Consider the following 25,276-nt stretch of genomic DNA (forward strand, 5'->3'; position numbering starts at 1 on the left):
GGTGGGTGGGAGGGGAAGTGGATGGATCAAACCAAGGATTTTGACTCAGTAAACAGTTCATGTTCTGTTGAAAACTGCTTTATTAATGTAAAAATCACCAATGTAACTGGCACCAATAGTTTAGTACAATTAGGTAGTTATTTTAGGCAATCAATTTGCATCCATCATGTATTTAAAACAGGCTGCTAATATGTATGATATCATACAAACCACGCATACATTTTCGTAAGAATTGTTTCAGACTGCTTCCTTGTTCCGTTAGCATGCATTGTGGTTTTCAGAGCATGCCGTTATCATGAATTTGGGTTTATCTGAGCTTTTTCTTTAAAAACAGCTGCCTGCTTATGGAAACAAAGTTGATGAGAGTGGTGAGAGTGAACCAAAATCGTGAAGTTGCTGGCTCTAAAACCAAAACAAAGTGTTGAAAGACACTAAAATGTAGGAGTCAGGCAATAATGAAATTGTTTTGTGGGTTTAGTGCAGCATTTAAGAATGCACAGGTTTCACATGTTCATTGTGAATACTTTGGAATGGGAAGAAATGCAAAGTTAACTATTTCATATTAGTTACAATTATATGAGTTTTACACAAATGTACCAAAGTTAAAAGTTATGGCTTTGACTATTCTCTTTCATTCTTACGACTTAAATTTGCCAGAAGACAGATAAATCAACTCATATCTCTCCCCGTGTCTCATATAATTCTTCAGGTAATATATGTGTTTATAGCAGCAGTGTTCAATAACTCTTTTTGTTGGGGCACTCAAGGACATGCTGACACAGAGTTGGTATTCATAAGCAAAGTGATCAGAAGTCAACGAAAAGAATGCTGTGAATTTCGTAATCTTTGCTATGAGAGGCTGCTGTTTGCCGGCTGAATATGAAATACCACATGGAACCTTGAACATCTATCAAAACAACTTACAAGTCTCTGCAACAAATGGAAAAAATTCAATCTAAATCTATAGTAGGCTTCGGATGGAATTGATTTGTGATGAAAAGGAAATGTTGAGGTTGGATTCTTCTTCTAAATGTGCATCATTAAAACTCTAAAAGCGACTTTCCTATCACATTTAATTGAGCCAAAGAATGTCAGAGCTATCTAATAATTAGAGTAGAAAGTAAAACATTGACCTGGCCTGACTTCATGTGACCTACACAGATAGTAAGTGACTGATTTTATAACAGCCAGTAACAAGGGGTCATGGGATTTTTACTGCTGGAGATGAATTCCAAGTTGCCATGAATGAGCCTCTCCCATTGCTCTGCTAAAACACAGGCAGCACTCTTACCCAGAGACAGAGAGAGGGAGGGAGAGAGGAAGAGAGAGAGAGGAAGAGACGGCACTTACAGCATACAGAAAGAGGTAGAGAAAGAGTTGGAGTGGAGAAAGCGTGAAGAGGCTGAGTGTGACAGCACCGAATGAGAGGAGGAGGAGGAGGAGGAGGAGGAGGAGGGACCAAGTGGCAGGGACATGGGAGGGAGAAACTGAGAAGGGGACGGACTGAGAGTGAGCGAGGGGAGGGAGCATCAGGCACAGGAAAAGTAGATGAGAGGGAGAAGGAAAGAGGGAAACTGAGGGAGTCAGGAGAAGAGAGGAGAGCAAAAAGGAAAAGAGAGAGCAAAAAACTAAAAGGAGGACAGCTCAGCAAATCAGCCCAGTAGCATTCCTCTCACAGCTGCAGTGATCCAGGCTGGGAGGGGAAGTTTAGCTCACCAGGAGAAGAAAAAAAACACACCAGAAATTGCATTTTTAGTTTGTTTTTTTTTCTTGGTAAAGAAATCAAAAGACTCCCTCGAGAGGAAAGGGAACAAGAAGAAAAGAGGAATCAGAGAGCTTCTGCAGCCTCCGAGTGTCCTGCAGGGAAGATGGATTCAGACTCCGGAGAGCAGAGTGACGGAGACCTGTCTCCAGGTAAGCCCCAAGACCATTACTGACACTAAAACATCAGTTTACTGACATGTTGTGTTAACAACACTTCTACATTGTAGCTCACTAGTTTAACAGGAGGGTTAGTTAGTTATTTCTGTCTGTTTTTCTGAATTTTTAACAGGTTTTGGCCCCTAAATAACACACATTTTGTCACCAGGGCTGAACCTTCACCAACTCTGTACCAATTCTCTCACAATGCAGCCACCCTCACACTGATCTGCAGTTGCCTATTGATGTCCTGAAAATCAGGAAAATCACACAACTTTTAAGAGTAATTTTATCCGGTATCTGTAGCTCACTGCTGGGATGTAAGAAAGGCCAGCTGCTGTGAGCTCTGATGCACGCTGATGCTGGTGAATGGCAGAGCCTCACTGATGAGAGCCGACTCAGTCACCACCAGGAACAGGCAAGCTCCAACACGTGCAACCAGTTTGTTCATCAACACATCCGGCTAACAGAAAGAGAGCACAGTCTCCCCGAACGCCTCCTCTTCTTCTTTTCTGTGGTGCATCTCACACTCAGGGAGAACAAAAAATGCTGAGATTCGCAGTTTACTGGAAGTTGTTTTCTGGTGTCTAAGCGAAAGCAAAGCAAAGATTTATTGCAGTGATGAGAGTTAACAGTTGGTCTCAGACATTAAACTTGCAGATACACAAGTTCAGTGCCTCTCATCGGATGCTGCATTCCAAGAGAGTGGGCGATTTATTGAACTGTGATCTTGTGGAGAATTCAAGCCAGGAGATGAAACAGTTTTCTGGAGATTAGTTTTAGAGTTCAAAAGATTGTGAATCAAATGTGTCTCCAGGAGGTTTTTATAACAGCACAGCTTGCTGAGCACTCTTTTCCTCTTTACTTCTTTACCGATACTCCCTGTAGAGATTCAGAAGTAGCTTTAAATGCCTTTATCCTCTTTTAGAGGGCTGTGGGGTTCCCTAAAATGATGTTATATTAGACACATGTCTCTACTATCTGCTATATGTGTCAGATAATGGGCCCATCAGTTATGAGGGCGTGTTGTTGCCCCTGTTAGTGGTGTGTCATGTTGATGATGGTGTGGCTGTTTGCCTCTTTGTATGTCAATGATGCTCTGTTGAACTCCGACCATCTGTCCATCCATCTGGCTCAGTGTCTGTCTGTCTGTCTGTCGGCCCATTGCAAATAAAGAGATGAACCTTAATGAGAGAGCCAGAAAGTTTTGGATACATCATCAGTAGGTGATGACATATTGGTATCATCTGATTTTACGCAGATGGTTCAAGCATAAACATCAACCAGGATTCACATGAGGCAGAAGCTTTATCCATTTGTCTTTCATGTGCATTGATGTGTACAGTTTTCCAGCGACTGGGCCAGGGAGAAATCATAGAAAGATTTTTCATTTGTGTCCAGCAATCTAAAGTGACATAGTCTGTGCAATGTAAAGAGGATTCTACTGTTGTAGCCGTGGCTTTTTTGGCTAAAAGCTATGATACACATGTGGGTGACGTGAGAGCAAATTCAGAATGACATTTTTCCCGGTCAAGAGAAAGTGAGTGCCTGACTCATACTCAGAATCCTTCATGCTTTGTGGCCATGCTGCCTTTTTTGTAGTCTTCAGTCTACTGTCAGTTAAAAGAAAAACTGGTATGGCTCACTTTATAAGGTCAAATGTCCCAACGAAACCTGAACAAATGTATTTTCAAAACAGGCGTATTTTGGAAGAGTTGCTGTACACAAACATGACCCTCATTCGTGTGTATGAGGGATGCATGATTGATCTGTGCTTTTAATGTGGATTCTAAGCTAAACCTAAGCAGTGTAAATATTGAGGTATTTTGTTTCAAGTGGCTTTCTCCTCTGCCCTCGAGCTGTTAATGTCTGCGGTTAGAGAGCGAGACTGATATGTCATATGTTCCCCCTAAACTCACCCGCAGTTTCTGCATTTATTAGCAATTAGTGATGTTTGATACCATACTGGATAAGATTTGTGGTTGAACTAACTTTCCCTCAACATATCTTTTTTTCTCTTTAATTCTTCATTTCCCACTGGCATTTCAGTGGTTAAGTCATGAGAACATTTTGCTAGATGACTGAAAGATATACACACACAACGGTTAATTCTGACCAAGTAATTTGATTGGACATGAGGCATTCCACGAGTGCTTTTAGAGAACAACATCACTGGCTCTTGTAACTGCATGTATCACTCTACTGTACAGCTGCTCTAACTCGTAACTTCTACTACAATAACTACAATATTGGTCGTCATCTAACATTATCTTTGATTGTATCAAGCTAATCACCGCAAAGGCGACCATTTTTTCCACATATAAAATCTTTACTTTTGATCAAAAACTAGTCGACAACTTTACTAGCAGTCAAACATCAAGCAAGTGCACCAACGCAATACATAGCAAGCCAGAGACTGTTAGCCAATTTACTAGTCCAACAGCAAGATGTCTAGCACGGCGTCTGTCACGAAATGCTCTAAAGCTCTTCCAAATGAGGTCTACTTTTGACCGTGGGCCTCTTGTTCGGTCAGAAACTGCGCTTTCGGTCTCTCCTTTGCTCTTCATATTTCCCTCCGTCAATTTCTCTTGTATCTCGTTGCCATGCTGCACCCCGTTCTGTTATCTTCTCGCCTGGCTCCAGTTAAGGTACAACACTGGTGCTTCTCCCCCCACCTCACCACACACAACACACTGAGGGGTTTGCAGACACTAAGTTCAATGTTACTGACTGGATCGGCGTATCAATTATAAATCATGATGGGGAGGCATCACTGTCACAGTGTCACATTAGCATTAGCTTGTAGCAGTAGCTAGCTCGAACTCGGTTTGAGACTAACATTAAAACTTTATTCCCAGCTTCCTATGTATAAGCCATGCCGATACTTTCTTTTTCAGCCATGAAATTATGACTATGCAGTGAGACAGAGACATAGCAATCCTCTTTTTTTCTCTTCACTGTATTTATCAAAACCTTGCTCCACTGTTCTCTGCACCTTTTGTTGTGTAGCACAAATACCAGCCACAATAGCTCAACACACACACACACACACACACACACACACACACACACACACACATACACACAAAGGCTCACATTTTTTCCCATAAACATCCAGTCATGCAGTGAGCATGCCTCTGACTGTACCAATACCCACAAACTGATTCATCCAGCAGTCCTGTCCTTCCTTCCTGTGGTGCAGTGGAGATGACCACACCTTACTATGAGTCAAAGCGAGGCTGTCGGTCAACACACCTGTTCCGCTGGAGCACCACATCACAAAATGGGCGCACAACACAGACTAGACATTTGCATTTCACTGAACAATGATACTTCTTCATTCTGGCTTGAAATGTATCTTAGTTGTTATATTGGTCTGACATTATGTTGGTGAATAATCAACCCACGGTCTACTTTTGGCTGATTCATCATGGTGATGCAACTCACTATAACACCAGAACCCAATATGCTGTCCTCAGAGATATTTCTGGCCATTTGTGTCTACTTCAGATTTTCTATAGAGAGCAGACTTGTTGAAAAAAGAAGCTGTTTGGCTGTTGTAATAACAGCTGTGGGATTCATAGGGGCATGAGGGCTGTCACTGTGGTTACATTATAAACAAAAAAGCTGCAGATGTTTGATGACAAAACTGAAATTTAATCTTCGGCCAGGTGATCTTCAATATCCACACATTCACATGTTAACAAACACTACAACTCTAATGCCCTTGTTAATTGCCACTAATTCACACTTCCACAAACACTTCAGCGATCTTAGAAAATCACTGCTGCATTAGATCAAGCCAGAAGCACCCAGCAATCAGGGGAGGGCTTCTGTCTCATGATTGCCATGTTGGCAGACTGGCCACATGCTTTACACATGAGAGACAGGCAGCCCTGCATACCCTGTTACACTCCCATACACAGACATAGGCACACACACGCTGAAAAAATGCCCGCACACTTCTTGCTCATTCCCTCGGCCTCCCAACACATGCATCCCTGATTTTTTTTTTCTCTCCACTCCGCCTTTAATCTGGCCCACAGATGGAGAGTGCTTGCTGCACCCCAGCCCTCTACACACACACACACACACACACACACACACACACACACACACACACACACTAGACACCAGGAGCTGGTCCTGGAAAATTGTAACATGAACTGAGAAAAAAAAAGAAAACAGGAGTGAAGCCGTAAGTGGAAAAGACGACTCAGGAAAAAGCTTTTTTTTTCCCTCTAGCTGCAGCAAAAGACAAACCCTAAAACTCTCAGGTCCCTGACCGGTGTGTGAGTGCATTTTTCTTTATATGCACATTAATGTATTGACTTTCTGTGGTGTTTCATCTGTGTTTGTGGGACATTGGGAGAGAGAATTGTTTCCCCACGGCTTGGCCATTACTGAAACATGAAATTAGACCGCAGAGGCTTTTTGACAAGGCCTCATAGACACACACTCAGGAGGAGGAGAAGGCTGTGGTTTTACTGGAGGGCCAGTCGGAGCAAAGCAAACAGTCACTAGTGGCGCCTGGTGTGAGAGGGGAGCTATTTGAGGGAGGGTGGTGTGTATTAAGAGAAGGCTGGAGTGGCGTCAGTGGAGCAATGAGCCTACAGGTATCTGGATCTGTGTGTACAGGAGCCGTGATGTTTTATTTCCTCACGTCTATTGACTTAAATTCACAATCATTATTAGACATTTTTTTGCAGCAACTCATCTGTTTCTTTTAGATAAAGTTTCAGGCTTGAACTTAGACTTTAAGGTTCAGTGAAAGCCACTGCAGTTAGTTCCTAATATAACCTCACTGTGTAGATGATATCACGTTAAATGGAGATTTTCCTCTCCCACTTACCGATTAAGGCAACAGAGAACGAGGCAGAGTGGGAGGCAATTACACACAAAGCTTTTCACACTTAACTCTGGCACAACTGAACTAACTGCACTGCCGATTATAGCATTATAAGATTATGGTAGGAAAAAGTAAAACCCCCATGTTCAGTATAGTATATCACAACAGTTTGAGTAACACTCGCACATTAAGCTGCCTTTAACATGCATTTAAAAGTGTTTGCCTCTGGGAGGTTGAAGGCAGCGGAACAGACAGAAGTAGCAAATGTGGCAATTACATTTGCGGGTTTAGACATTTCATGGGCAATAATGGCACCGGAGTGAAACTAAAACTCCACACTCTGTTATTCTAAAAAGCTAGGATTTGAATTAACTCATGGCAGGACTTGGTTAGAGAGGGTTAAGTTGAAAGAAGAAATATAGACACTGAAAAATCCGAAACAAATCTACAAATGTGTGTGTGTGTGTTTATGTGAGCGTGTGTGTGTGAACCACAGTTATTTCCTGGTCATTAGTTAGTGGTGGGTTCAGCAGCCAAGAGAGCAACAGCACTTTGGCGTTACACTAAAGTGTGTCATGCACAGTGAGGGCTTCAAGGCCAGAGCTCAAAGTATATCCAATTTTATCACTTTAATCAAAGCTAAAGCAACCTTTTAATCAAGGCAGCACAGGCATCCGAAGCTCCGCCCCCCTCTGCTGGCTAACCTTTGCTCACATAACATTTATAACAGCGTGTTATTTTAACATTGAGGGTTCATTCATCTGAAAGCTGCAAGAGCTTCTGCTGCACACGCTAGACTTTGAACATCTCATTTGAAAATAAAATTAGGACATTATGTTTGCTTCACCCACAGTAGCTGCAGTTGTTAAATGATAATGCTATAATTCAATGTTGCATTAAGTCCAGAAGTCTCTATTAAAAGTAAACCTAACTACCAAGCTCAATAAAATAATAATAAAATCTTACTTTTAGTAGGCTATGTCATTGTGACCTGTTTTTCTTGTTCTCATCTAATGTTAATTTACCAATATTTAAGTTTTAACTTAATATCTGCTGTCAAAAAAACACCGTGTGCCCAGTGCCCTCTGAACTACTATTATTAGAGACATGTCTGAACTAGCTGTAGAAACTTGACTCATCCAGTGATTTCCCTGATTATGTCGGGCAGGTGATGTTTAAGTCACTACTGTGTTTGCTAAAGTCAGCCAAAAACAAAATTATTTAATAAATGGTTGGTATGCTTCTCAATAAATGGCTTTGCTGATGAGTAAAGTTATGTGGGCTGGAGTTTTGGTAATTTGAGTTATTACCAATGGGAAAAATAACTGCCTGCTTTTCCACTAGGGGCGCTTTTCCACTAACATTACATATACACAGTGGTAAATAAAATCATAAATGTGTTAGTATATATTCATTGACTTTATTTCTACATTTTCTGTTTGTTTGAATGAAGTTTGAATAAAACATTCTTACCTATTTCCATTAAATGATTGTAAGAATGTGATTTATTCTTAACAGATAAAGTGTATGTCTTCCTAAAACTTTATTTATCAATCTCTTCCAAACATATCACAATGAAAATGAAACCACAATTAACAGAAAACAGTGTCTGAAAACAAAATTATTCCAACGTTATGGGCGACTGTGTAAAATATAATGGTCTTCAGTCTAAAAAAAATTGTGTCTGCCTCTAAAACCCCATTACATATAACTTTGAAATAATAGAATATTAACTGCATTTTAGGCCCTCAATCCACCCCCCGAAATACTTTAGATGACTTAACTTCATGGCTTCAACGACAGCCACAGCCCTGGGTGAGTGAGACACAGATCTGCTAGAGTTTGACTTGTGATCATAAGCAGTGTATATGATTTTAGGATTTTATTGAAAACAAAATAATTCCAACTTTTTCCATGGGGCAACCACGTACAAAATATGTCAGTTAAAATGTGGTCATCCTCAACCAGCTACAACATTAACAATAATAACATATAATACAGTATATGAGTGACAGGGCTTTAACTTTTGGTACTGTTTGCTAAAATGTTTATACCTTTACCCACATACAATTTTGCATACAGACAGTGCAGACAGACACCATTTGTAAATTGTAGACAGTATTTTTCAGTGTGATATTGCTACCTTTACTAAAAATTTGAATACTTTCCAATCATCGAAATATATTATAACAAGTGACGCCAGACTTATTTCACCTGTCTGCAACCATGACCAAATAATTCATTACTTTATAACTTTATCTATAATAACTATCTGTGCAATACAGAATTTCTATAGAAATCTAGCAATAATTCAATTTGTCAAACTGTTTTTACACATATACATTTGTATATATATCTATATTTCTATTTTTTTCTATTCTATTATTTACTTAAGACTTGCAGTTGTATTTATATTGTTGTATATTTAGTGTAGTGTGCTTTTTTACCTATATTATATTTACAGAATTACTTTATATTCTATTCTTACACAGCAGCAACTGTAACAAACTAATTTCCTCTCGGGGATCAATAAAGTATTTCTGATTCTGATCCTTTGAGCTTAATTAACCATCAGCATGCTGTCAAGGCCTCATGGGGACTGTAGTTAGGGACTACTTACAAAATCATTAATTTATCTTTGTTAAAGTGGCAGAGGTTTCAAATTTTACCGTGTATAGTTTATGGACGGGAACAGCACGAAGCTATAGGTGCTGGTAGCAGAGATGGCAGCAGCTTGGGCAAAGGGGCGGGGCTTCAGCTTTGTATAATGGCAATGACAAACTGGGCCTCTGATGATCTAAAGCTTCCCAGTGCCTCACTTTTACTCAGTTTAAGTGGTCGAACTAGTAAACAAATCAGGAGGCCAAAGTTATGGGGAAAAGCTGGCAAGGCCTGGATGATTGTGCACGTGAGTATTTGTGTGTGTGTGTCTGTGTGTGTGTCTTTGTAAACGATGCCACGGCCTGCTGAGACTTGGCTGAGGTCTATGAGAGGAGCAACTCACCCCGGGCCGGAAAACACTTACTTCCTTGCCACTCACTCGCAGCTCAGTATAGATCTGGTGAGAATTGAACAGAGAGGAAGAGATTAACAAAAAAAGACGACGAGAGCTTCATGAATGTGAGACAAAGACACGTGCTGTATCCAGTTCTTCATACAGCTGCAGATGATGTAAAAGGGAATGAGGGTGAGAAGATGTTTTTGATGTTGTGTGGGCCTGTGGCTGATTTAGAGGCACTTTGACAGGAGCCAGACAATCAAAATATGGACATATGATTCCCACTCTCTTTCTTTAACACCCCCACCTCCTCCATCCTTCTTTCTCTCACTCCTCCACACTCGCTTTAAATGAAGTGACACATCTGCAGGCTTTCAGAATGCCTGTGATTGTATATTATTTTTATTTTTTCTTCTGTGCTAATTCAGAGCATTTTTAAGCAAACATATCCTCCTTCCTCTCATGTTTTCTACTTTCTTGACTGAATGGTGTGAAATGAAAATGTACATATTGCCAGTTCTGCCCACTGCCTCCCTCTCCTTCTCTCTCGCCCTTTTCTTCTCTCCGTAAATAGCTTAGTTTCTTTCCTTCAGATGAAAAAAGTCAAGGGAACTTTCTGTCTGGGTGCAAGGCCAGATAAAGTAAGAAAATCCCCAATATTTTATCCTCCTCTGTCTTTTATTAGCCTCAGTTTTGAAGTCTATCATTATGGCTCACACACAAACACACCCACCCACACATTTGTACCCAGCTTTCTATATATAGACTGTCCTATGAATCAAATAATGTTTTGAGGTGGTTATCTGCAGGATTTTTGTCTGCTCAGCTGCATTAACCAGCAATCACAGTTTGACTGCCGTTGCTGCTCTTGTCTTTGTTTGTCCAGTCACGGCAGTTATCCGCCTGGTGTCCCTTTAGTGTCTTCCAAACAAACTGCTGTTGTTGCTGACAAAAATGCATAAAGCATCACTTCCTGTGAGCCAAGACAGTTTCCTGTCCCGTCTTAGTGGATTAATCGTTTTGGTTTTAGTTGACTGGCTGGTCTCACTCCCAACTCATCAGATACCAACATTTTGTCACAGCCCTCAGTATGTGATGCTGAAGCACAAGGAACCCTTTAGTGTGTGAGATGCACCAGGCTTTCTTGTCTGTAATGTTAATCCATCCACAGAAGTATTAGATGCTTAGAGTAAATTATTAGATAGAAATAGCACGGCGGTCCACTCAGGGGGGTCAGCCTGGAGACCAGGGTTCGTCCTGTATCAAATTAAAAGTCAATGTTGTTTATTGGAGTCAACATCCATCCGGTAGTTAAGTGCAGAAGTAGTTGCTTTTAAGCCCAACTCTGTTCTTTAACCCTAACCTAAGTCAAGTGGGGGTTTTTGCCTAAAATTAACCATTTCCTGTGAACACAGAAGTTTATTTTGTAAAGCCACTATGCATGTAACTAGCGGAAGTGGCACACCTTCCCTGACAGGCCCAAAACAGTAGTATCTGACAGGCCTGGATGAGAAAGTGTTGTATAATTTTTACTTAAATGTTTTTTTATTTTAAATCACTTTCATGATGACTGATATATCTTTCCAAGAAACTTATGAACACATCTCTGGTAAACAAGATTTAATTGGTGCTTTTGCATGATTATTTGAAGAGAAACATTGCATGAGTATTAGTCGACTAATAATTTTGGCTGTTACGAGCTGTAAATTCAAATCAGCATCACGTTGCAGAAATAACCAGGAAACATTTATTTATCCATGTATAAATGTTCAGTATTTTCTTCCTAAATCATCTGACAGCTGATGATTGTGGCAGAGTAGTTTTCCAGAGAAGCTCCCAGAGGAGGGGAGCTGAGAGGGGAGACAGCCTCCAGCCAGTTCCCATGCCCAGCTAACCAGCTAACTGTGGCCTGGCTCTTTACTAGCTAAACAATGGCAGATGTCAGTGAACCACAGCTGGTGAAGACATTAGCTTTACAGCAGAGGAGAGGTCAGAGGGCAGGGATCTCACAGGGCCCTGCAGTCCACGCCGTGTTCCAACAGGATGTCCTGGATACCACTTCTCATCCTCTGTGGACCGGCCGCTTCTCCGGTCCTCCTAACGAGGAGTGACTGAAAGTCAACGCCAGAGCTAAAGGTGGAGGTCAAATCGCTGATGTCTCTTTCTCTCTTGCCCTTTAAACCCTTTCCCGATCCTTGTGACAGCTGATCAAGCCAGCGGAACATAAATCAATCATCGACATCGGCTGCCACTGCCTCATTTCTCCAGTTCAGCTCCACAGGGACATGGCCATTAAAACTAAGAGACACGGGGAGACAGAGAAGGAGATGAAGGATGGAGCATTAAATAAAGCTGTGCGGTGGCCAAAGGCAATCTGTTCTTGTGTCCCTCCTGATTCAGAGAGGATCCTAAGTGCCTCTCCCTGGACTGTTAGTCACAATGGAGACACTTTGACCAGTCCCAGGATAAACACACTTGTAATTTGAAACACTGCACTGTATATCAGTCCTCTTCATTACAGTAAGGTACATCAGTTTGCTTTTATTGAGAATTATTACTAACAGGTTTGTTTATGTGATTTCGATCTATTATGCATTTGCCAGTAAAGCTGAGTCAAACCTTGCTTGGCTGCACGTTGCCATGTTTTCTCAATACACTATCCTAGAGTGTTCCATCATGTCTTTGTTTTGACTGATTAAATTAAATCCATGGACATTCACAAGTCCACCGAGCAGGAATATGTTGGAGAAAAGGTTCACTGTGACCAGCTCCATAGCTCGCTCTGTTAGTTGGTTGGCTGTTCATCCGGACAATCTACAAAAATTGCCCCACCCTTTGGCGGCCACAGTCTTCACCCTATAGGAGGCTGAATTTTGACTATGTGTACATGGCCGCAACTATCAGGAATTGGAGCTTTTGTTTGGTTTTGTATTTGCCTAGCATCGCCACACTAATCCTCAAATGCATAGATCTCTCACCTCTCTGTAGAAAAAAATGCCTCTCAGAGTAATGAAGCGTGTACCATAGCGAGTGACACATGCAGATTGGAGCAGTGCTTGGTGTGTTTTCAGGAAGGACAAACATGGCGGCTGGGTCACAAATTTTCTAAAATTACAACTTAAGTCACTAGAATGTTTCTATAATCATTTGAGGTTAGAAACAGGCAACATAGTGACAGAATCTTGACTCTATTTGATCAGCTCTGCCTAGCTTGACAGATTTCCCTGGTAAAGGCCGGGCCATCTGGGAATCACTCTGAATTCGAGAGTGAACAGATTCATCTGCCAGAGCAAATACAAAGGAGACTGGCATATTTGTATGGCTTCCAGTCTAGATTTTGTAGATAACATATAAACAATTGCAATCTTTTCCAAAACAAATTTGATGGAAATCAGTCAATTGCAACACAACATTGGCAACACAACCAAAGATTGTTTAAGCATAGCATAATTCACTAACATACAGTAACATATTTTTCATAGGAATATGTATTTCTTATTGGCAACACACATATGCAGCCATTGTATTATGCTATATCATCAGAATATACATGCAATATGGATGTTTGGAGGTTGCAGCTTCTTTTTTGCCTCACCTTGTCCATGTTCTCCATTTAGGACAAAACTAGGTTCAAACAGAGACAGATAACACCTGCACAAGCTATTAACAGCACATTTGTCATAAGTTTTGCACAAAGTTTGCCATGTGCCTTTTATAAGCCTTGGGGATCTGCGGGGAAGATAAATCTGTATTTCCTGCCTCGTCCAGTAAAGCATGAGTTAGCTGTAACCTGTACGTTCCGGTTTCAGCCAGAGACGCTTAATGGTCCACATCTACAAAAGGGGAATGAACTTTAAACTCTATAACCGCACTTCACACAGATGAGAGTCATTAAGGTATTAAAATGAAGTTATTTATTAACCCTTAAAGGGGTGAATGCCTCTCTACATGCTGAGCAGCTGTTAATGGCACAGTGAATGGCCTCTTCCCCGCACCAGAGTGCCCTTTGGAAACTGGCTCAGAGTCAGATTTTACATGTCATGAATAATGCACATCAATGCACTACACCGTACTATGTCTCACTCGCAGTCTTTCAAATAACCAATTACTTTTATCTAGAAACAATAACATACATCCATTACAACAGACAGAGCGTGAGCAGGGGTGGTGTGTTTGAGTCATCTTCAGATTAGAGCAGTGGGAGTCAAAAATACGCCAGAGCGGAGCCTTTGCAGGTCCAGAGTAAGTGGAGGAGAGACATGAAAAGACAAAAAAAGCCTCCATTTGTTCCACCGCCTGGACACTTCTGCAGCTTTTTCCTTGAAAGCCTGCATCGTGATCGTGATGCATCTTTACACACTCTATTTAATAAAAGTGTGTGTGTGTGTATGTGTGTGTGTGTGTGTGTGTGTGTGTGTGTGTGTGTGGAGGTGAACTGAAAGCCCCCAGCCCAGAGAGTGACAGTGCAAAAAAAGTGTCTCACCTGCAGCTCCACAGTGAAAGTAACTAAGTAAATTTACTTAAATACTGTATGTAGGTATAGTTTTGATGTACTTGAGTGACTTTGGCAACATTACATTTATCTGACAGCTTTAAGTACTTTTCAGGTTAAAATCTTTAGTAAATAAATGATACCTGAGTTATATATGGGTATACTTTTACTTCTGATACACAGTGTTAAACATCATTTAAAGTGGACTGCAGCAGAGCCACGCCCCCTTTATGGTAAGCAGGTTGTGTAAGGCACATAATCTATTATTAATTTTGTTAAAGTGCATTATTTGTGTTTGAACTGTGTTCAAAGTAAACATGAGATGTTATATAACTAATACATGTCAACATATCATATGAAAGATTAATAGCTTTTATAGGATTACTTTTAAAAAAATCTGAATTTCTTCTGAAGGGGGAATAGAAAAATTATTTGAGAATTACTGTTTGATTTCTATGATTGTTCTGATTTGATTTTTCAATTATACAATCAGATTATAAATAGATACATAAATATAGATTATGTACAAATTCTGGAGACTTTAATGGAGATGATTTCATTTTAAAATGTTTAATTTTGTTATATATGCAATGTTCTTTTAAAGCACCGCTTTATTTATTGAAAGTAGTCTATTTTTTGTGTGTGTTTGTGAAATAATTGACCTTCTTTTAAATGTGATAATACTTTTATAAGCAACATGTTGGATGCATGACTTTTACTTGAAACAGAGTTTTTTTCTTTTTTTTTTTTTTTTTTACAGATATTGAGTAAAATGTGTAACAAGTCTTTGACCACTGCTACTTGAGCTCTGGTAGCAGCTGGCATAGCACACCGTCCCTCCTCTCCCCACTCCAGTCCACTGGCCTCTCAGGCTTGCTTAACACTAACCCTGCAGGCTATTAAAAACCTCTTTACTGCTGCTGAATGACCTGCTCCATTGTTTTCCTCAAGCCTTGTAAATGCAGCCAGAGAGAGTCTGCAGCGACTCCTCATTGGCAACCAAAAGCAAACTAAAAGGCCAAGGCAAAAGAAGAGGAAGTCAAGCTGTCACCCTTGTTCACATCCCTTATTTCTCTTTCCCCCTGACATTTTCTTGGTATTGATATGATATTAATTTTGTCTTTGTACTCTGTGAAATGGCAGTGCTGACCGATGACACACTTTATTACAGAGGGCTTTTCCTGGACTATTTGCTACAACATGTGCAAGCAAGTTGGCAGACTTTAGAGTCTGTCTCTGATATGTCAAATCTACGCAACTACTGCAGTAGCCCATACACATGACGCAAAAAAGGGATTATAACTGCACTGCTGTTCCTCTTATGAAAGAAAACATCTGAAAAGGAAAAAAAATTACAGGGTGCAAAGAATGCCCTGGCAGCCACTCTTTTCAGAGGCATGCACTGGCTATTCACTTATACAATACATTAAAATAATAACTTGCACATGGAAAGTAAATGTACAGAAGGAGAGTTTGGTGAAAAGAACTGGGAAACATAGCAGCTTTGCAGAGCCTGATATCTTTTGTGTCACTCAGAAAAAACACTCCTCACCTCTTATACCTTTCTGCATCTCTGAGCTTGGTTGTCTGTCAGCAACCTTTAATGTTTTTCTGTTTCAACTAATAATGTTTGGGGGAAAGAGTGTCAGGTGCTAGGCCATCAGGAGTATGGTAAAAAAAATTCACTGCTTCCCTTACTCTCTTTTGTGTGAGCGCATATAAGCATGTGGTGAACATTTTGTATATTTCCATGTCTATCTGGACGGGAAAAAAAACATCCCATGCACCTGTGCAGAGAGTGTGACCTGGTTTTGTCCAATATTAAACATGGGCATGTTGTCATTAGCAACCTCAAACAGAGAGGCACTGATAGAGCATGTTTCCGTGTGTGTGTGTGTGTGTGTGTGTGTGTGTGTGTGTGTGTGTTTGTGATACCTGATACGCTCAGGATCCTGAACCCTGCAGAAGCTCTGAATGGTTCAGATGAAAATCATCACGTTATAAGTGGCTGCAGAAGCACAGTAAATGACTCACAGCTCAAGATAGAAAACCATTAAATAAGAAACGATACTTGAGGTTGGAGGTTTTATTTTTTAATTATAGGGTAATTTTGTATTTCCATAAGGCTCCTTTTTAGACACCATAGTTCCCCCTTTTTTGTCATTTTGTTTTTTGGTGGTTTTAGATTTTTAACAAATGCATGTGAAAATGCCTTTGTTTATATAATTATATATTGTGATATAATATATTGGACAATATATTATTAACATACAGTATACTGCATATGTATTTTTTTTGTTCTATAAATAGCTGCTGCAGTTTTAGATTTGTTCTTTAAATTGATATGTCTTTAGCTATGAATATCTGATATAATTTTTATTTCTAAGTTGTTTTTCTGCTGTCCAGACATGAAGGCCAACACACTAAAACAGCCACTGAAAGACACACACTGCCTCAGTCAGACAGCGTTTCAGCTGATAAGCCCACAAGTGCCTCCAGCGTTGACTCAGTAAAGGCCAGTCGGCCTTCGACAGTGCTCGCTGCTGGTCCTGCCAGTGGCTCATTCCTCTGGTTACTCTGGAATGAGACCAAAACAAGCTTCAGGACCCCGTCTCACAGCCCAGCTGCCCTGCACTCTGCAGAAAATATCCTGTTATCATTTAGTGTAAATTTTATCGCTTTACATGAAAAACAAATTAGTAAAAGGGGTGGTGTCAGCTCACTTAACTTCCAACGAATGTAATTTTTACCTTCAGATTTTATAACTTTCAGTAATACTTAGGCTGCTTTGTAGCTTTTCCCTGTTTCTAGTCTTTGTGCTAAGCTAAGCAGATTGTATAGAAATCTATGAGAAGATGATCCTGCTTTTCACTAAAGCATGATGGTCATTTTGTAAATTATGGCTCTATTTAGAGTAAAACAGACAATAAAGCCTTGGGTACATTTGAAAAACTGTGATCTTTTTGGTTGACCTCAAATTATGGATGCTAACTTTGTTAGTTTTGACTATGCACAGTGTAGCCAGGTGCAGTCAGGACGGTATAAGTGGCCATTACTAGTTTCCTGTGGTTCTCACTCAGATCACTTCTGGATTAAAAACCACAGGATGGGGTTATCCTGGTGGAAATCTAAAAAATTGCCAAAAACAAACACAAGATGGCAACAGCCAAAATGCCCCAAACTCAAGACTTCAAAATGCTATTCCACAAACCAATGTGTGACGTCTCTGTGGCTATGTCAACTTCTTTTATACAGTGTATGGTCTCAGGATGAAGTCAGCTTGTTTTTGTACAGTGCATCTTTCAGGACAAGCAGTGGTCAACACAGCGACCACAAAGGTCAACTCAGCTCGGCAATAATTTTATAACAACAGGGTTCGAATCCCTTTACTGCATCTCTCCCCCTCTGTCCCCCTTTTTCACGCTTTATCTCTCACTATTGTATAAAGCTGAAAAATGGCCAAAAAAAAAAAAAAGATGGCAACAGCCAAAATGCCCCAAACTCAAGACTTCAAAATGGTATTCCACAAACCAATGTGTGATGTCTCTGTTGCTAAGTCAACTTCTTTTATACAGTGTATGGTCTCAGGATGAAGCCAGCTTGTTTTTGTACAGTGCATCTTTCAGGACAAGCAGTGGTCAACACAGCGACCACAAAGGTCAACGCAGCTCGGCCATAATTTTAAAACAACAACAAAACATGTGAATATGCCATAACACCACTCTAGAAAGTGAATAAGTATATTTACCAAAATGTCAAACTGTTACTTTAAGGGGGATTTGTGATAGCCATCCACTTCATTGATACAAATGTCTGAGACTGAAACGAAAATAAATGATCCCAGTTGGACATTTTTTGCAGGGAACCACCTTTAGCAGGGCAGGTTTGGCTGGTCTCCATGTTCCACACTGTATGTATGTTCTGATGCAGTGCAGCAGAAACTGTTGACTCAGCGCTCTAAAAACATCAGGCGGAACAAAGAGGGACTGTCTAGTCAACAGCCACGGCCAGAGAGCAGCAAGCACCTTACTAATCCTGATGTTAAAAGTAAACTCCCCAACTCCCAAAACACTCTTATGTAACCACTTTGATGGGCCGATGGCTCCTGCGACCGACCCTGCATCCGTGGACAACTGCTGCCCCTGGTTTGTTTTCAGTAACTTATTCCCACATGATACACACAATACTCACTTTATTTTGTGGAAACTTTACATTTGAGGACAAGTGAGAAAATAATGAGCAGGCAGGAGAGAAAGTGTGAGAGTGGGAGAGGGATAAGTAACAGGATAGACAGTTTTCTGGCCATCTCTTCGATGACAGCTTGGACTCTTCTCTAACTCATCCTGACACTCTGGCGCATGCATGTCACTCATCTCAGCCTCTGGGTGACAGGCTGTATGTAAGTGTGTGAGAGAGCTGGGACTCTCAGCGTCTCCATGTGCACGCTTATAATAATTTACGCTTACTTACTGTATGTGCTAAAATCTCCAGCCAGACTCTGAATCACCCACCTCCTTCAACAGCACTTTGACTCACACCTCAAGCAGCCTCGTGTCCAGTCCTCACAGTGTTTATTTCCCCCACACTCACATACCCCCCACACACACATTTTCTGCTTACATTCTTCACCACTCTGTGATGTGCTAACAGACTTGAGACAGGGGTCAAGGCAAGTGAGTCGATAGCCACCTGCTGGTCCACAGAAACAGGCTCCGGGCTGTGTGGTGGGGGGTGGAAGGAGAATAATTAGTCTACTTTTAGCTCTGCACTAAAAACAGAAAAAAATCCAATCACTTCCTTTCATGCAGCACTCCTCTAATTATAAGCTAAACCGATCTTTGCATTGAGAATCACAGATCATGACTGCATAGAAGAGAAAATTCACTGGTGGGGTCCAAATCCAAATAGTCTGCACGACCACTGGTCTGACAAGGCCGGCTTTATGGAGCAAGCTGTCACCTTTATCAGTGTGCCAGGGTTTCAGAAATCTATCCAGTTGGGTTTCTGAATATCAGAGGCTCACTGGAACAAAGAGCTGCTTCAGAGAAACAGGAAATAACAGTGACAAAGAGAGCCTGTTGATGAGAGGCACAGATCTGCCTAATGAGAACTGCAGTTATATGTCCTGGTGTTGCTATTCAAATATCATGGAAACTACCGTGTTGCTGTTATGATGCTTACATGCACGCTATCAGTTGATCGCCTTTGGCTGTTTACATGTGGTATTTATAACAGCAGGCTGCAGGGATTAACTGAAGTTTCCCAGACTGATGTTGACTGCATAACGTACAGCCTTTGTATAGAGTCATTAAAGGTTATTCTTAGTACCATATGTTAGTTATGGTTATAGTATATTCAGATTCTTTAAAAGCACAGAACATAAACTGTCTGGTAATGTACTTGGTTTTTTTTTTTACTGTACATTGATTACTGTCTTAGACCAGTTATTCGTATTCTCTTAATAATTATTTACATATCACCAATGGGTCACATGACCATGTAACATTAAAGGAGTTGATCATTCTGACAAACACAGGGAATTATCCTCCATTAGTCAGGCTGCCAGAAAAACAACCAGTGTATGTTAACATTATTCTGTGTCTGCAGTGTTGAAATCACTGATTGTGACCTTCGCCAAAGAGGTCATGTTTTTGATTCTCTCACTTTGTCAGTAGGATTAAGGAAAAACTACTAGCCCTAGTTTCATGAAACTTTGTGAAATGGTGAAACATGGGCCAAGAAAGAACGCAATACACTTTGGAGCAGATCCAAAACACCAGAACAGCAGATTGTTTACATTTTATTAGCATTGCAAGAGTGGCCTTGGTAGAGGTCCTCCCTGTCTGAGTGCCCTTCATTTAGCAAATATGTTAGCTATAACAATTACTTTGTAACTGTTAACATTTTTTACTGTTGATGAGACATTCATGTGTGTTGTCAGAATAATTGGAAAAATAAGTTCCGGACTGAAAAAATTCACACAATTGTGAATTCAGAACAGCAACTCAGAAAAACTTTTTGGAATTTTTTTTCATGGTTCACCTGATCGGACCTGAGCAATAAAATACAAAACATCTTCTTTATAGCGTCCATATTGTTCCACATTAAAATTTAAAGATCATGACATTTAAAGAATTAGTCACACTTGATGTCATGAATAAGCCATTCTAGTTTGTTTGTCGGCAGGTTTATGGGAAAAATACTGGCTCAATTTTCATTGAACTTTTTGCAAAGGTGTAGCACTGGCCAAGGAAGAATCCATAAAATTTTGAAGTGGATTGAATCACGGGGCATATACAAAAAATACTATCTTTTCCCACTTTTATATATAACAAGATAGGGTAAGTTGAACATGTCTGTGTCATGCTACCAGCTTGTTCTGATAACAAGTGGCCAGATTTTTTAAATAAAATTCTGAGAAAAGTATGGATTATGGCACCATAATTTCAGCTTCTTTACTTGTTTTTCTCAAAACAAAGGTAATAAGACACTCACCCACTCCACTTTTGTCTGACATACAATAAGTCTCACCCCTACTCTAATTAAGCTGCACAAAGGAGTGGTACATCAGATCTTGTGTATTAGGTAGACAAAGACATTTGCCTTATTAGCTGTAAATGTCAAAGTGGGCTAATTATATGTACATGAAATGTCAGTTAGCTTCAGACCAACATACCAAATGTCACTTCTGTACATTCACATGAAATGCCACAGATAGGAAAACTTCCCAATATTTGTGCTGCATTCAACCTCCTGTGTAAATGTGTGGTTAAATAACACACCTAGATGCATGCATGATGCAATGATGGTTTGAATTCTGCATGCTCACATAGCTGTCTGTTATGATCAGAAATCATAATGATGACAAAGCAGGTGTCTTTGAATATGGGCTCATCTGTTCGGTGCGGAGTTTACTGGCCAGTGCCGCCTCCGTCTCCTCTCTCTGTCTGTCTGTCTCTCTCTCTCTCAGTCTGTTTCTGTGGACATGCATGTGGAGGAGGACGAAGCTGACAATGTGCCCAGGGAACAGGAGGAAAAAGTGAGCCCTCTTTCCTGGGCTTTAATCATAATAGGAGTTATCTGGTGTATAATTTGTAGCTGGGTGGCACCTAAATAAAACCCCTTTCCATCCTCCCACTCCTCACATTCACATAGACACATGTTAAGCTGCTGGAATCACTGTATGATGACACAGGCAGCCTTTGATGTTCTCTTCCATGATAAATTGCAACTGTAGTGGGACACGGCATAAAACCGTGATAGTCTGAAGAGAGAGTGTGCAAAGAGGTTCTTATCGGCGTACAGCTGTTTGATGTTATCCAGAGCAGATAATCATTCCTCCCATAGTCAGCCAACCACACCACAGGCAGCTCCAGGAAGGACGCCGCCCTGCACCGAATGTGGCTGCACAGCGTTTCATCTAGTCCTCGGCTCTTGCTTGTTCGGACTGTGTTAGGCGTGAAGTTAGTTCTCTAACTTTTAAATTCAAAGTACAATTTTTTTTTTTGTAAAGTAAACTTTTTGCCAGCAGCAGTTTGTATATCCAAATTTGGAACGGATTGGAGGTTGAGCCTTTGTTCATGCCAGAAAAATCTGAATCATCCAAGAGCAGTTTGCATCAGTGCTGTGCCTTCATATTTTCTGAGTCCAAATTAAATACTGCTACCAATTATGTTGTTACACAACAGCAAGTTGTGTAACAAACTCAGGAGTGTGTTATTCTGAATAACTAAGAAATCTGTAATGATATTTTTCTTTATGACAGGACAAAGTGTCAGTGAAAATTGGACAAAGACAGGACCCATATTTTTATTGCAATGGGTCAACAGAGTTGAAAAAGCCCGTTCAGTCAGATGGAAGTCAGCTGTTTCATGTAAACATAATGAATTTAAGGGCGTTGGATAGAGGCTTTAATAATAACATCAAGCAAGATGTACTCTCAAAGTGTTCGTTCCAACGTTCAATCTGTTGTATTTATTTAAAAAAAGATCTGATAATTCTGTACCAGAATTATAAACGTGTTTTTATTCAAACTTGTAAAAACAGGATTTTTGTTTTGGAGTAGCTCTCCTAGTCAGTATGACGTACTTAACACCAGGGTTTACTTGTGCAGATGGGAAAAATCTAAAGGTCAGTGTTCTCAGAAGGCAGCTGTTTTCAGCCAAAATAAAGAAGAGTTGGTGACTAGCTAGTGAACATAGTGGAGCATTTCACAGCTAAAGAGCCACATGTAAACCCCTCAGTTGGTGGAGACTAGAGAAAACAGAGCAAAAAAGAGAATAAACAGTAGATTTACAACAAGTCCTCCAAACCACAAACACACATGTTGCTTGTTCCTACCCTTAAATACAACCTACAGGAGCATTTTCAAAAAATAGTGCCATTACCACTGGCAGGAGATCTCATGCCCAAACTAAAATAATAATTTTATTAAAAATAAAATAAAAACTAAAAATAAATTAACTTTACAGAGTGAGTTAGTTACAAAGGTGACATCAAGCTTCATGCAGATGTTGCATGCTCCACACAAAAGTTTGCTTCAAACCACATTGTCTCTTGGTTTCACAGGAAACACTACACAGGGTCAAGGGCCTGTATTTTTTTGACCCATCCACTACCCCTCCCTCCCACACTTAATGGACCTGTGATTTTTATACTCCATGTCCTTGCCTCTGGTCCTCTGCTATACTAACAGACACAAACTAGACTACAAACTAATACAAATGTTGTTCATGTCTGCTGGATGTGTGAATAGGCAATTGACTGCTGACACATTTGCCATATCAATCAATCAATCAATCAATCAATCATATATATATGTGATTATATCATATATATATGTGATCACCTTGTGAATCAATATTCACAAGGTGATATTTGTGAGTGTTGTGTTTCAAACTTGTTCTACTGCCCGCAAGTGGCCGAAACAATCTTTACCGCTTGAAAGAATCAGTGCATGACAAGCTGCAACTATAGCAGCATCAATAATCTACTGTTTTGTTAGTTTCGTCCACTGTTCCTTTAAAAGATAATGCTGGAGTGAAGACTTCTCACCTTTGGGACTAACCCTGAACCACTTGTCTCTTTCTTTTCTCTCCCCTCAGGACAGGAGAGTGCACAGGAGAGCTTTAACTCTCGATCCCTGGCCCTGCAGGCCCAGAAGAAGATCCTGAGCAAGATGGCGACCATGGTGGTGGCCAACATGCTGACAGACGACACCAGCAGCGAGATCTTGGACGAGCTCTACAAGACGAGCCGGGAGTTCACCAAGAGCAAGAAGGAGGCCCACAAAATCATCAAGGACGTCATCAAGATAGCCCTGAAGATCGGCATCTTGTACCGCAACCACCAGTTCAGCCCCGACGAGCTCGACACAGTGGAGCGTTTCAAGAAGAAGATGAACCAGGCGGCCATGACGGCGGTGTCGTTCTACGAAGTGGAGTACACCTTCGACAGGAATATTCTGTCAGAGCTCCTGCTGGAGTGCAGGGACCTGCTTCACACCCTGGTCGAGCAGCACCTGACGGCGCGCTCACATGCACGCATCGATCACGTTTTCAACCATTTTGCCCACGGGGAGTTCCTGGCCGAGCTGTACGGGGACAGAGAGGAGTACAGACTCTCCCTGAGGAAGATTTGCAACGGCATCAACAAACTGCTGGACGAAGGAACGCTTTAACCTCACACACCTGACCTCTTTCACTTCTAGCTCTCTCTCTTCTTGCTCCTTCTCTCGCTGGTCTCTCCTGCCTCCCTCTATTTCTTTTTCACTCGATCAACCCTGTCCTTTCCCCCCTTTTTGCTCTTGTCTTCCTGTTTATTCTTCATCCATTTCCACGAAGCCCGCTGTAACATCCTGCTGCTGTGGTTCAATGAGGGAAATTTTTCAGACTGTCTTTCCGATCAGTGGATCATTGCTGCACACTGGGACAGCCTGTATCATGTTGTATGCATTATAGCATTCCAAGTCATCCCCTCTGTGTGCAAAAGTGTACTGTACCAATGGCCAAAAAACATACATTAGGTAGAGTTGGATATGGAAGATAATCAGTCGTAGTAATCAGTCTCTCTCTCTCTTTGTGTGTGTGTGTGTGTGTGTGTGTGTGTGGGTGCACATGTGTTTGTATGCTTGAATAATATGTTTGTACATAAGACCAACTATGACATGGTGTGTGTATTATGTATCTGTGTCAATCTTCTCTACAAGGGTGTAACACTTGTCTTTTATTAAAGATTTCTTGTAAACATTATTTTGCAGTTCTTCTGACAACAATAACTTCATGTGAACTGGAAAAAACTTTCAGGAAGGTGGGTTATTTCCTTTTTGTTGGCAGTTATAATGGTAATTTCCTCTCACAACTCATTTCTTAGCCAAAACGTGGAAGGAAAACATTGATTTGCTTGTCTGCTAACCAGTCACTTTCAGAATAATACGTTCAATTTATCAACTAGATTTTTCTCACTGTCTTTTTAGGGGAAACAGACACCATGACAGAAAATGTATGGTTGGGTCAGATCTGGAAAATAAGCCACAAATGGTGCATTAAGCTACTACTTTCCCGTCCATTTGATCCACATGCACACATTTGCCAACACTCATTTTGAAATGACCAGGAAAATCAGTGATTTGTCATTTCTGGTTCATTAGATGCCCTCTGGTCTACTCTGCTCTCCAGTCCAGGAAAACATATTACTGGTGGCTTGGTGTGACTCCAGCTGAATTATTTTGGCAGCCAGTGGAGTAGAAGTCGAGTTTTATGCCTCTGTCTCCTTGTAGAAACACAAAACAGACAGACCACCCACCCATTATGCCTCCAGTTGCACTCATGTGCTTGCTGTCACGCAGACACACATATATCAAGTCAACGATAGTCGTGTTCTATTCGTTGTTATTATACATTAAAAGAAAGGTGGCATTTGTGTCATTGACCATGTTATTCATTTTCTTCTACTGTCCTTTTTTTTGGGGGGGGTTCCTGCTACTTTTGGAAAAAATTCCAGCATAACTTTTCAAATA

General features: G+C 40.7%; 1 protein-coding gene across 1 annotated transcript; it reads left to right on the forward strand.

Annotated features, from left to right (window-relative positions):
* Positions 1-1,592: 1,592 nt before the first annotated feature.
* tnfaip8l3 (tumor necrosis factor, alpha-induced protein 8-like 3) lies at positions 1,593-24,495 on the forward strand. Its single transcript, XM_059354118.1, has 2 exons — positions 1,593-1,914; positions 23,364-24,495. Exons 1-2 carry the CDS (start codon positions 1,869-1,871, stop codon positions 23,936-23,938), a joined length of 621 nt encoding a protein of 206 aa, XP_059210101.1. The 5' UTR covers positions 1,593-1,868; the 3' UTR covers positions 23,939-24,495.
* Positions 24,496-25,276: the final 781 nt, after the last annotated feature.

The sequence above is a fragment of the Centropristis striata genome, chromosome 2 (assembly GCF_030273125.1).
Source record: "Centropristis striata isolate RG_2023a ecotype Rhode Island chromosome 2, C.striata_1.0, whole genome shotgun sequence".
Lineage (NCBI taxonomy): Eukaryota > Metazoa > Chordata > Actinopteri > Perciformes > Serranidae > Centropristis > Centropristis striata.